A 14,622-nucleotide genomic window follows, 5' to 3' on the forward strand; every position below is an offset into this window, starting at 1 on the left:
TTGGAGGCCCATTAAAGCTCTACCACCGTCACTGTATGTGTACATTTTGTGCATGCATGTTTTATGTTTGTATAAGCAAATTTTTTAGTTCGGTTCTCGGGTCCTGCAAAAGTATTGCTCATGTATTCATACTTTCTTACTTTCTTTGTTTTCCTGTATCTACTAAAACGTTCTCCCCCTTTATGTAATGCCCCCAAGGGGCCCTTAAGGGTCAAATAAATGACTCTAAATAATGATTGCAGCTGCTATCTGAGCGCGGAAGCGTCGCTGTTTGCTTTCAACTTGCCGGCGCGTGAAGCATTCGATATGCCTCGAATCAATTTGCTCGTTGCTCAATATTGTAACGCCCGACGTCAACGAATAACACGTATGCAGCTGACGAAACTGAACTGTGCTCGCACTACCTTCGCCTCGTAGAAAAAAGCACACGCTGCATTGGTCTGCTGGGAAAGGCGGGGTTTTCAAAAATAGTTGCCCCTTATGTCGCATACACAGGGTGACCCGCTTTTACTGGTGATTCCAAAATCTGCTACCAATTTTAAAACTTGTTTTAAAAAAACCAAATGACTTGTATACATAGCCTTCACAGATTACGAGAAGGTGTTTCATTCAGCAGAAATATTGGCAGTCATGCAGACACTGCGGAATGAGGGCGTCGATGAAGCATAAACATCCTGGAAGAAATCTACAGGGGATCAACTGCTACTATAGTGCTTCATAAATGATGACATTGCCGATGACATTGCATTGCTGAGTAAATCGGAGACAAATTGCAACTCATGATTGCGGAGTTAGACGAGGAGAGCACAAAAGCTGGGTCTTAAAATGAATCTGCAGAAAACGAAAGTAATGTACAACAACCTCGGAAGAGAGCAGCGCTTCGAGATAGGTAATAGTGCACATCAAGTTGTAACAGACTTTATCTACTTAGAACAGGTAATAACCGCAGAGCCGAGCCACGAGACTGAAGTAATTACAAGAACAAGAATGGGGTGGAGCACATTTGGCAAGCATTCTCAAATTATGATACGTAGATTGCCACTATCCCTCAAGAGGAAGGTTTATAACAGCTGTATCTTGCCGGTACTTAGCTACGGAGGAGCTACGAAGCAGAAACCTGGAGACTTACAAAGAGGGTTCAGCTTAAATTGAGGACTACGCAGCGAGCAATTGAAAGAAAAATGCATGGTAGGTGTAACCTTAAGAGACAAGAAGAGAGCAGAGTAGATTAGGGAACAAACAGGGGTTAAGGATATCATAGCTGAAATCAAGAATAAATGGACATGGGCCGGGCATGTAGCGCGTAGACAGGATAACCACTGGTCATTAAGGGTAACTGACTGGATTCCCTGAGAAGGCAAACGGGTTCGGGGGATACGGAAGGTTAGGTGGGCAGATGAGATTAAGAAGTTTGCGGTATACCGTATTTACTCGATTCTACCGCGCCCTCGATTGTAACGCGCACCCGATTTCCACCGCGAAAAAAAAAATAAACGTAAGACATCGATTGCAACGCGCACCCATTTTTTTTTCACTGGCCCGCTCGATCACACCACTCGAAAAAACGATTCCTTTCGGGATCGTCTTCCATATAAATATGAGGTACGGGCGAAGCTTGTGCCCATCTGACGTGTAACAGAGCATTGCCGTCACTGTAGTTTTACCGTGGACCGATGTCAGCACGCGAACTTGCTTTGCCCCCTTCTTCTCGACAGTTGTGGTGCCAGGCATGTCGAAGTAAAGAGGCGTCTGATCGGCATTCCAGATTTGCCCAAGCAGGTAGCCGTTGTTGCGCCGCAAGTTTAGGACGAACCTCTGAAAACTGTAAAGCTTTTCATCGTACTTCTCCGCAAAAGTTTTCGCATATGCATGTTTCCCTTCGAAGGGAAGAGCCTTTCCTCTTCATATAGTTAATTAGCCAGCACCTGCTCGCTTTAAACTGGCTCCGCATTAGACTTTTTTCTAAGACTAATTGCATAGCCCGCACTTGGAGCAGTTCTGTCGTCACGGGCCGCTGTGCCGCTCGGTCCTCAAGCACATACTCGCGGAGCAGCTCTTTAATTTGCGGAAACCGACCCTGCTGTGGCTCACTGAAGCCTTTGCGTGAAGCTTTGCTGTCGACAATCTTCTGCTTTTGTTTCCGCCGCCCCCGCACGCACGTTTCGGGAACGACCGCGATGCGGCCCGACTTCAGTCTGTTTCTGCACACGCGATGACTTTTCTTTTAAAAGCGGCATCGTGGTGCACTTGAGTTTTTGGAGTCGGCCCTTTCACGTCGTCGATGCTAATGCACTACTAGATGACGAACTCCTCAGCACACGTACGAAGTGCCGCACATGGTAAACACATAGGCAGAAATAGCCGACGCACCATGCCGACGCACGTAGGGGGCGGCCATTTTGGATTTGCGATGGCAATAGATTGACCGTAATTTTTTGTTCGTACTCGATTCTAACGCGCATGCGATTTATGAACTCGCTTAACCGGAAAAAAGGTGCGCGTTAGATTCGAGTAATTACGGTAAATTGGCAGCAGCAAGCACAGGACCGGGTTAACTGGCGGAACATGGGAGAGGCCTTTGTCCTGCAGTGGACTTAGTCAGGCTGATGATGGTGATGATGGTAGTGATGATGATGATGATGATGAAATGATTTAGGGTTGTATAATTCAATACACATAACCACAGTACCGACGAGAACACGCATTCAATGTTTTATTGAAATCTGTGAATGTCGAAAAAACACTGACGTTTTTTTTAAGAGTGAAACTAGGTGAAATGTCGCAGTGTCCACTAAAAAAAATGCAACTTTTGCGCCATTACTTATCACAGCCAAGGCGGCTAGAGAGAGCCATATGCAGGTGCACTGGCTGCTCACCAGCTAGGTTTACCTCCGTCCGCATGTGCATGTGCAGAGGAGCAACCACCGCTGCCAATCCACGCCCACCAGTAGACAGTTTGGGCAGTCTCTGCGCCGAGTTCACTTGCTGTGGTGCGAGCAGAGTACCAGCGACAATAGGTGCAGGCCAGACTTGCACGTTAGTTCTAGCACTTGAGCTTGTATATTCTCGTGTAGTGGGGGACAGGCTTTGGTTCGACTGTCAACGCCAAGTTTACCCTACGAAGCAACCAGGAAGGGAAGAGACTTCCTCCATTGTTCTTGCACACAAAGAGGCTACGGATGGGTTCCTCAGCTCTCCAACACGGGGAAAGAGAAGGCACCCGAGACAGGTCGTCGACAAACGCTGGTTTATTAACCCAAGATACAGCACAGTGTGTTAATCACGGGCCAGCAGGGAGACTCGGCAAGACAGAGTACACTATTCTGCGGGACCACGGCTACCACACAAAAAGGAACCACTGAAGTGCATAAACGAGAAGTCTCCCGCAAAGGCAGAGCACGACTTCCTCAGTTCTGTGTGTGCGAGCATCTGCCTGACGGCAAGCGACGGCCTGGTCATTGCTAGTTGCAGGGAGTAGGGGCTGTCATAGGTGGCCAGTGAGGATCAGCGGAGCATCATGTGTGCTAGTGCGTTGTGAGGAGGCGTTGACCTGGCATGTTGGGAGACGTGTGTCCGTGCAGGGAAAAAAGACCCATGACTTGCACCAGACCAAGAGGCCTGGTGACAAAACCACGCTAGTCCATGTTCAGGGTGCTGAAGCTGCATGCAGCCAGCACTCGTGCAAGCTGGGAGAATATGGCGCTAAAGGGGAGGGCACGATACATGGAGTTTTATGGGATCATAAACTGTACTAAAAACTCTGCTTTATAGCTGGTTGTGCACAATACGTGGTTATGCGCCGAGTACTCTGAGCTGTACGTGTACGGATTATTAGGGAATGCTTCTCAAGTGCACTTCATTCAGCTGTTTTAGTTCTCACAAATTCAGTTTTAGCACTTGACAATCCCTATAGCATCTTCCTGCTTTAATTTATTTTCTTCATTGCTCGTAACGCCTTTTTTCCTGCTCTGCATGCACTTTTGGCGGCTCGAAAAACTTTTTTCACTTCTCTAAAATACACTTAAGGCTGCTCCCAAAACCTTTTTCCTGCTGCTAAAGGTACTTTTTGCTGCTCTAAAAAATAGTTCAAAGATTACCCTCAGCCAACCTCATTACCACAGTAACCTCAGCTCTACATGTTTTGTTAACATATTTCTATGGTTTGCAGGATTTAGTAACATTTTGGAATGGTATTAGCTGACAATTTTTGTAAATGGCCCCCGCTCCTTCTGTCCCGACCCTTGAGGGACTAGCCGAGACGAGTTTGATACTCCTGTTTTAAAAGCATTAGCATTGTGTGCACATATCGGCATATTTAGCTTGGACAGGTCTCCACATTGCTCTGTGACACTTGGTTGAGTAACCACATGGTGTTGTATCACAGTTGACACTGTGTGCTTTTGTGCTACAGATTGAAGCAGTGGCTGCCGCACAGCATTACCCCCTGCCCCCTTTTTTCTTTTGTCCATGCAGAGGAGCACTTGACGGTGTACAACGACACGCTCATGCTATACAGTGTGCCAGAGGACCGGTCCTACTATTGCAAGGTAGACCAGCCTGTTTACGTGGGTGCCAATGTCACTGTGGATGTGCTCAGTGCTCAGCTGCAAGCTTTTCGAAACGCCACAGCTGAGGCTGTCGGACAGTTTGGTGCAGGTATGTCGGCCTTTCTGTTGCGTTGAACAAGCATTTTCATAGTGTTGTGCATACAGTTAAGTGCTCAGTCTTCGTGGCTTTCATCTCTGGTTCATACATGGTTCAAATACCCACACTCTGTTGCGCTACGAAGTTGGCCTCATTGTTAATTCAATGCAATGGACTCGTCTTAAATGAAACTCGTAGGGGCAAGAAAATTTATTCAATTTATGAGAAGTTTCATTTAAACAAAGCCCACAAAAATGAATGAAATATGACTTTATTTCAAAAGCACCAACTATGGGTGACTGAACAAAAACATTTTGAAGTACACACTACTTATATAGTATTACAAAGAAAACTGTTGCTAATATTGCTTACAGATATCTGTTTACAGCCACACTTTCTCCAGAAACTCTTTCTCCAGAAACTAGCTCTAGACAAGACCATGCCGCTTTTTAAAATGGCTCTGACGGCCATCGCGTACCCGCAAGTGCTCGATACCCATGGGAGTAGCAATCTCTCTGGCCTTCTCTTCAAAAATGGGGCCGCTGATCAGGAAGTTCGCACTGCGTGCACACTTGAATGTGAGAAAAAAAAGCACCTTCGATTTCTTCGTACACCGCCGTTCTCATCTGTATTTTGTCCATGGCGAAGTTCCCAAGCTTTGCAGCTTCTTCAATCTTCCCTTTGTTCTTGAGTATCCTCAACAGTGTGGACTTGCGAATATTGAAACTTCGCGATTTCTGTCTTTGATAGGTCGTTGCGGTCAAGTTCTGGAATAATTACTTTCCTTAACTCTTTCCTTACCGCCAGGAAAAGACCCGTTTTCATGTGGTGCAGAAAAAAAAGTTTATCGTTATATAACAATGTTTTTTTGTTGATTGTAATACACCAAAATGTAGACAAATAAATGCACTTTCTAATGATATAAATACAAAACATGTGTTTGCAACACAGTAGCAGAAAAAAAATCCCAAACAACAAATTTCTCGCAACTACGGCAAAAAAAATGTGGAAAAGTAAACATGGTGGGCACAAATATCTCAGTAAAACAAATTCAAGATATACGTTTTGTGGCATATTTACATAGCTAAGTATCCTAAAAGTTTCAACAGTACACATAAAAATTGTTAGCACAGCAAAAAAAAGTTAGCACTTGTGATTACGGGACAATTTTATGAGGGTGCAAAAAAAAAGAATTTTATCCGCAGATAAAAAATATTTTAGATGCTCTGCAGCCCATGAAAATGTAGAGGAATGAATGGTCTATTTATTTCAATAAATTTAGAAGTTATTATTACACAGTAAGAATAAAAAAATAACGAACAAAAAAATTCTCAAGTACACAATTTTTTTTTTTTTTCAAAAAAAAAGTGGGTGTAACAAGCGAAAAGATGGCAATACAAATTCTGAATATACATTGGTTAGGTAGTAGTTGCTTATAAAGACCACAGAGGTTACAAGAGTACACGTAAATAACTGTGAGACCACACAAAAATGTTTTATCCCTTGTGGTGGCGGTGCCACTCACCAAAACAGTCTCTGGTCGCGATGAAGCACAAGTAAACGCCACACGTTTCACAAAAGACGCTCGTCTTGTGCTCAACCTTGCGGCTCGCATAGCAGAGCTTGCAGTTGCGCCTAGTTTCCATCACTTTTGGCTTGTGCGCAGACTCTCGAGGGGGAGGGGCGCTGCCAAAACCTGTGGCTTCAATTTCCAGTAGCTGCTTCACAAGCTCCATTCGGAAGGCAAGCTGGTCGTAACGAAGCGCTCGGTGCAGTTCTGCAATTTCGGGGTGCTTTCTCCTATGGGCCTCAAAAAGAATAAAACTGTTCACAACAGCGATGTCGATGCAGTGGAAGAAGTTTTCCACCACCTGACGCACTTCATCAACACATTGTACGATGCAATGAGCTGGTCTGACCTGTCTACTCCAAGCATGCCTGCATTATATTCTTCAACTAGTCTTGGTTTCCTAATTGGGACCTTCTTCCATTGGCCAGCGACCTTTAGTTTTCTTGTTGCAGTCACATGGCTGTTCGCAGTATGGGCAGTGCTCATCATGTGCACCACGCGTCTGTCCTTCCATTGAAGATACAGGACGCCTTGATGCCGCAGCCAGCGAACATCTCCCCTCTTGGCCTTTTTCTTCCATGTGGAGTCCTTCAATTCCGCAGGGAACGTGCGACGATCCTTCCGTGTCGTTCAACAAGCAAGTCTTCCGCTCCAGGAGGTATAAAAAAAGACGTGGACGTGTAAAAATTGTCCATGAATAGTGTGTATCCCTGGTCAAAATACATTTCACACAGGCTAGTCACATCAAATGCGAGTCCATTTACGCTCGGTGTCTCACGCTTCCCGGTGTAGACACCAAACTGCACTGTGTAGCCGGAATTGGAGTCGGCGAGGACCCACAGCTTGTATCCCCACTTGACAATCTTGTCGCGAAGATACTGTCGTATTTCCGAACGGCCTTTGGATTTCACCATTCTTTCGTCGACGGTAATGTCACGGTCTGGCTGGAAATAGAGCGCAGATACATCATTGATGTGCCGAAGTAAAAAAGCAATTCGGTGCAGCTTGCCGTCTGTAGCAGGATTGGTAGCTTCATGATCCGTCACGCTCAGGATACCGAGGAAGGAGAAAAAACGTTTTCTTGGCATAACCCCACGTGGAATTAGCCCAGAAAACAACTCTGCTGTGCTCCAATAGAGGTGCAGGCGAGGCAGTTGCACTATCCCCATGTAGATGAGGAGTCCGATGAACTTCATCATTTCATCTGGGGAAAGATTTTTCCACGATCCGTCGCGTTCCGAGTACGTTGGTTTCTCGAGAATGTGCGCCCAGGCGTATTTATTTGTGTTCTCGCACATCGCTGTGACGAGTTCCGTTGAGAAAAACAGCAGGAAGAAATCCAGGGCTCGAAGAAACCGACTAGCGCTGCTCCGTCGCGCCATGCCCAGATCGACTCCCGGTTTCCGTCTTGGACAAAACTGCACGTGCTGTGCAGCGGGAGGCATTGAATCGCGCCCATAGGATGTAGAGACCCTGCGGATAGAAATAACTGTGACAACACGCTCGGTCCCCTCGCAGGCGCTCAACAACGCGATAAATCCCGTAAAAAAACTCACCGTCGAGCTGACGATGACGTTCCCGGTGTGTTGAGGGCCTCATCGCTGTCGGTGCTAAACTCCGATGATAGGGAATCTTCTTCAGAGCCACTGCTACCACTTTCATCCGAAAAATCTACTGTAACAACACTAGAATCGCGAGAAATACGACGATTCCTTTCAGACCCGGCGCGCGACGACGACACCATGGCTGCCGCTATCGCCAGGCGCTCGCTTATCTTCCAAGCACGGTCAAAATCAGCGGGTGTCCGGAAACCGAAACTGACACTGGTTGTGTGCTTCCTGAGCTTCATTTCAGATGGCGCCTCATGTCCATACGGCGTGTTGGGGCGCGGGAATTTCAAATTGAACCCATCGATCAGATTAATCGAAATTGAATAGGCGCGGTAAGGAAAGAGTTAAGAGCAAAAGTGCATTGTGCTGCCGTTTTTCGTTTTCGTCTCAAGTTCACGACGAGTCGATTAGTTAAGTCTCGCGGACATGTATAATCGCTGGATTAGCACGGCCAGTCTAGCTTTGGCGTTTGTTTCATGGTTGCTAGGCTGCCATGGCGACTTCCGCCAATCATGGATTTTGCCCGTTTTAGTTTGATTTAATCGATGTAAGTGAAAAAACATGTTCGGATTACCTGAAACTTTTTATCATTAAATATAAAGGAGACCAACCAAATGTGCCTAAATAGTTTCGTTTATTTGGATTTTCCGTTTAAGCAAGTTTTGTTTAATCAGTCCACTTTATTTCTTCGACGGAGCCGGCTGTAAGGAATCGTTCTGACACATTGAGTAATGCTTGAACGTTATTGTTGGGCTCCTCTTGCACACCACAAGGTGTTTGCAACACTTGCCTTTATCTGGTTAGCCTTCAATACAGTTTTTTAAGTACTCCTTAGAAAAAATTAGATATTTCATGCTCCTCAGGGCTCTCTTGAGTACTCAAATCCTGTTGAAAACTTGTTGCACATCTACAGATGCATCTACAACTACTGGATTTCAACAAAGAGGTCAGTATAAAATCTTGAACAAGCTACCCCCCCCCCCCCCCCCGCCCGCCTCCTACGGGAAGATCAACAAACAAGCTTTGCAGGAAGAGGCTAGGTCACGGACCAAAGTTTAGGATGACAGCAGAAGCAACTTCAAGAAGAATGTGCACCTGTGATTGTAGTGAATGGTTCACTGAATACATGTACGTTTACTATTTTCACAGAACCGAAGGGAATCTGCATGGGAAATTTTACTTGCATCGGCAGGGGAAGTAGGGACCCTGACTTCTGACGAACTGATCCTTAAAACAGCGGCAGGTGGTCAAGGACTCTAATAACGCGTGGGGGCTTGAAATGAGAGCACGGCTCTTGAAACACACCGAGACAGTAGATGTGGTTGAACCAACCAAACATTGTGTGCATTAATTCAACTACTTTCACATCGATATCGCCAGCTGGATCAAATGCGTCACTAGTGAGACGTTAAAGCAACGTTATACAGTAGAATCTTGTTCACACGTTCCCTTTTTGTACAATTTCCTGGCTCCTATGCTCAAAATCGTGAAAGGTAGAAATGCTCCCATAGAGCTTTGTGTCAATGCATTCCACTTAACATGTCCCGGAAAATACGATCATTCGACAGCAACGTTAAGCATTGCGGCAAACTGAAGTCATATGATGTTTTGCTGGTGAAAATTGGAGTGACCCTCGCCCTATTTCAAATTCAGGCAAAAATTCATGAGTTACGAAAATTGCGTGGAGAAAGTTTCCTGCGACAATGCACTGCGCAAAAAAAAACAAACAAAAATAAACAGAAGGGGCTATAAATCAGGATTTTCACGCAAGCAACTAAAAGCTTTGAGAAGTACTAATTATGACTTTAACAATAATGCCACGGGGTCAACACAAGGAAAGATTTATTTGAGCCACAAAAGCTGCAAGCAAATTGTTTTCAAATACCATGCACAAAGCATGCGGGCGTAGCGTTGGTGTTTGTCACTCTACCAGAGCCCGCAAAATGTTAGCGTACGTCAACCTTGGGCTGATAGCCAGCCATCTAACATAGAATCGTCCGCTCTTACTTTGTGTCGAAATAAACTCTTATCATCTATCCCATTCTTAGGCACAGGGAAGGCCCAGCTTGTCTCGGTAGCTTTCAGCTGCCCGTGCTGCCGTTGCCAGTAGCGCCACAAAACTCGTAAAATACGAAGTGGCCCTGTTGCCGATATTTAGTGCATGATCAATCACTTCTGACTTAAAAGCACCAGCGTAGCTCTTGTATCTCCCCATAGCGTAACCACAACACTGGTGCTTCCTTGATCGCGTGTAATGTGGGGATGACCCCAGGACGTTATGAGACGGTGTGGCGAGTAAAGAGGTTAGCAGCTGTTTCAGGCAAGTGCTCATGCGCCCTTCAAGCTTGCGCAGTGTTCGATATATCCGAAGGAGTATAAAAATACCGTTCGATATAAACGTGTGAATAGTTTCGCAAAGGAATTTCAAGGGGGTAACTTGCCAGTTCGATATACTCGTAAATTCGATATATGTGGGTTTGATATAACCGCGCTCGGCTGTATAGGTTTTTCTTCTTTTAACTTCTATTGTTCACTTTTCAGTGGTGGCTGCCAAGTCCGAATAGACAGTCTGTGACTGTATAGCAATACTCAAATGTCATGGATCTTTATCATAAGCAGATTGCATGAAAAATAAGGGGGATGGTAGGTTTCTCAGAAAAAAGGTACAATAAAACCTCATTATTTGGAACTATGACATTTAAAAAATCTTGCTTAATTCGAAGTATTTTTGCGATCCAGTATTTGTCTACGAAAGTATGAGCGGATAACTTGAAGCGGTGGTCAGCACTAGTCCGGTTAATTAGAAAACTTTGGCTGCTGTGTGCCAATTCCCGATCCTGATTTCGTCGCAAATCCACAGAAAAGGATGGCCTTTAAGAGCCACAGGACAATGCAACCTAGCAATACTAATGAATGGCAGCTGAAGCACCCCGGCCTCGCTGAAGCCAGCATGAAAAATTTATATAAAGAACAGCCTTGATAGACTGAAATGTATGCCTGCGAAAAATAAGACATGCCTCTCGCAACGTCGGGGTGTCACAATTCACCCCATCTTTCTGGAAATACAAGTTATTTGTCTAGCGGAACTTACGATGTATGCGAACCTCCGAGTGCCGTAATTTGCGTACTTGCACTGCTGGCCTCTTGCCTGCAACACCTGCTCCTAAAACTGTTCGAAAGCTTCAATGATTGTTTTTGAGGCAAAGCACGTTGCAAATTTCATCACTGTGTCCATCCCTAAATACTTAATTTTTTCAGAAAGCATGCGCAAATATTCGCATCATGTGCTGACGGAGTGAGGAGCAGATGACATGCTGTGCACATGCCAATACTGTGTTGCTGTGATGTCTTGTTTTTTTTTTGCAGGCATGCATTTCAGCAAATCACCGCTGTTTTTTTTCCAGCGAAATCCCTGGAACACCGAGAATGTGTTGCCATCATTTCCAGTACAGTCATGCAGCGCTGTTGCCCTCAGCTGCCTTGAGGTTTTTTTCTTTTTTTGAGGCGGTGCCCCGTGCGCTTGTTTACATTTATAAAATAGCATTGTTTGATGCTGCCAGACATGCTGCTGCTGGTTTGCTTCTCGGTTTGAGCAATAGTGAGAACGCTAGTTCAGCGAGCAGTAGCAGCAGCAAGGATGACAAGCTGTACGTGCTTTTCCGCCATGTGCACGGCCAAAGTCTGCCCCGCCGCAGTGGTCTAGTGGCCAAGGCACTGGGCTGCTGACCCGCTCGTCGCGATATCGTATCCCGGCTGCGGCAGCTACATTTCCGATAGACAGAAATGCTGTAGGCCCGTGTGCTCAAATCGGGTGCACGTCAAAGAACTCCGGGTGGTCAAAATTTCCGGAGCCGTCCACTATGGCGTCTCTCGTAATCATATGGTAGTTTTGGGATGTTAAACCCCACATATCAATCACTGCTGAAGTCTGGGCACTATAGCCGAAGATAATCGGCTATGTCGAGGAAGTTTCCGGTACAGGTTCAGTGACTGTGCGAACAACTTCCGGCTTGACCTCGGGCAGGGCATTCACGTGTTCCACTTGCAGATCTGGCTTGGCACAATCAGAGTGCTCTCTCCAGGATTTCAGCGGCTGCTCCAGATCTAACAGTGGAATTCGCAATTAGATGCACCTGCAGTTACTTGCTGTCCACAAAGAAGCTTCATAATGTGCGTCAGAGCGAGCATTGTGAAATACCGTACTTACATTTCTGAGTGCTAGTCCGTAAGAAAACCTATACAACGTTAAACTTGAAAGAAAAATTAATGCAGACCCACAAAAATGTCCCACATAACTGTAGGAAAAACTTTATTCTTCGAAGCCCTCAATGGTCGAAGCCCTCAATCTTCCAACACACTTTGAAATAGCTCAGTGAGCATTGTGACAGCAACACAGGGACCTCTTCTGCTTAGTCTTCAAAATCGCTGCTGTTGTCATTGAGGTCAGGGGTTGAGGATGCTAGCAGGCCTGCCTTGCGGAACCCTGCAATTACGGTGGCCTGTGACAGCGCATTAGGCTTCGCGCACCCACTGCGAGACTTCGCAAAACCAAGCATGCCTCATGCATCCGGTTGCAGTGCAGCTGTGCTCGCTGTCGGACATACACGATTCCCACAGGCGCCACAGAATAGCCTTGAAACTGCAGTTTGCTGAGATGTCCAGTGGCTGAAGCATATTTGTCATCCCGCCTGGGATTAACGGCAGTGGTGCAGTTTTTTGCTTTGATGAGTTTCAAAGTCGGCTTTTTATACGTGCCCGCATACTGCCCAAGACTAGGAGCCCTTTCTTCTTATGAAAGAAACAGTCGCTTAGAAAAGCATTTCTCGAGTCGCCCATCATTCTTTCGTCCATCCAGCCTTTCGCGTTAGTTTCTATGACTCCGCCAGATGGGAAGGCCTTTTTCGGTATCGTCTTCCGCTTAAAGATAAGCATTGGTGGTACTTGTAGCCCGTAGGCGCAACACGCGAGCACAATCGTCAAGTAAGCTTTTTCATGGCCTTGATGATGACAGCCTTGTCATCTTTCGGTTCCACACTCCTCTTCATTGGGATGTCAAATGCGAGTGGCACCTCGTCCAGATTTATTATATGGCTGTCGCCTATGTCGTCTTCAATGGCGTTTCTTGCGAAAGCCTGGAACCTTTCAAGCTTGTCTTTGAAGACTGCTGGCAGATTTTTGCACATGCTTGTGTGGGTCCTCGTTGCCAGCGCATTGCGGCGGATAAATCTGGAGCACCAACAAAATCAACTGCACCCATCTTCTTAACTTGGCGCCTGCGCTTTGAGACGCAGCTGCACTGTCGGCGTTGCCCTGCCTTGGGTATGCTGCTCCACCATCCATGTGTGCAGACGTCCCTCAAGGATTGGCCATCGTGGCATCTTGCCACGGTCAGCTTTTGTTGTCGCTCCTCATGGCTTGCCGGTTGACTGTCGCCATGATCTGATCTTTTCAGTTACGTCGAAATGAAGGCCCGCTGCCCAGTTCTCGTACTCCTCAGTATACTTCACAGCGGTAAGCTTAAACTTTGCCGTGTAGCTTTTACACGTAGCCGGCATACTGCAGGTGAAGATAACAAAAGCGCGGACCAACAGAACGGGTAAGGTTGCAAATGGAGACTGGCCCGACCAGAGAACACCTGCCCGGCTCACTGAACAGCGGCAGAGGCAGAGCCGAACTTGGATTGGATTTGATTTGTGCACCTATCGTGATCTTATGCAGATTTCAAAGTACAGCCTCCGAAACTTGTGCAGCATCCGTGAGCTTAACTCCACGGTGACATTATGTATTTTTTTGTTGTGTAACTGTATCTGCACGCTGAGTCATCATTCTAATAATTATGACTCATTATTCGCATCGAATAGCTTATGACGTTTATAAAAAAAAGCTAATCAGTATTGACGCAACTTTTTCTCAAAGGAACTTCAAAAGTATGTACAAGACTCATCGTTGTACAAGACACACCTCCAAAAATTTTGGGGGAAAAAGCCTTATACACCAGAAAATGAGGTTGTTAGTCTAGCCACTCAACTTCAGAATAAATTTAAATTTGCCCGTTTTGGCGACAAGAAATTGGGCAGCGAGCGTACTGGGAAGCCGTTCAAGTAGGCTTCCCAGTACACTCTTTCAAATTTCTTCTTTTTTACTTCATATTTCACATGGCTTTTTGTAACAATATGTAACAACTGAACCTAGATTTTAAAAAAAAGGAAGCAAACCAATACAACTATAAATGAAACTGATTCGAACCTGTGTCTCTTGGGTGGGAAGTGGGCATTCTATCTCTGAGCGACGACATATTGCAGACTACAGACCGCAGCGCCGCGAGTGGATATAACTTGCTTGTGTTTCACTTTTCGAGGATATGTCGGGGCACACTCTTGTTCTAGTACACTCTACCCTAGCTAAGGCAGCTATCACCAGAGTGCCCAGATGTAGGCTGATAGATGAAGGGATGGACGGTCGAGAGACGGAGAGAAATAGATCTATAGAAATATAGGTGCAGACGTTTAAGTGCCTGCAGTACATAAATGCTTCACATTTAAATCAAGATCGCTGTGCAGCTTTTGTAGGTTTATTAACTATATGAGCCCCTTGCTGCTGCACAGAAATTTTTCCTACTTTATACATACAAGATTTTAGAAAGACAATCTTATCACTATTGGATGTTGCACATACAAGCTTAAATGAGGTTTTTCATATTTTACACAATTCCTACTTAAACAAGGCATGAAAACTGCTTTGATGTAAATCCTAAAGTGACCTAGAACGAAATTTCAAAGCGCTATAAACTGACTTATT

The 14,622-nt window shown here is 45.6% G+C and overlaps 1 protein-coding gene across 1 annotated transcript in view; it reads left to right on the forward strand.

Moving 5' to 3' along the window:
* Nucleotides 1-14,622, forward strand: part of Lamp1 (lysosome-associated membrane glycoprotein 1) — a 63,251-nt gene that overhangs the window by 47,817 nt on the left and 812 nt on the right. The window contains exon 4 of the mRNA XM_037429262.2: nt 4,474-4,656. Within this exon, the coding sequence (XP_037285159.2) occupies nt 4,474-4,656 (183 nt within the window). The remainder of the gene's footprint in view (nt 1-4,473; nt 4,657-14,622) is intronic.

Source organism: Rhipicephalus microplus, chromosome 1 (genome assembly GCF_043290135.1).
Source record: "Rhipicephalus microplus isolate Deutch F79 chromosome 1, USDA_Rmic, whole genome shotgun sequence".
Taxonomy (NCBI): Eukaryota; Metazoa; Arthropoda; class Arachnida; order Ixodida; family Ixodidae; genus Rhipicephalus; species Rhipicephalus microplus.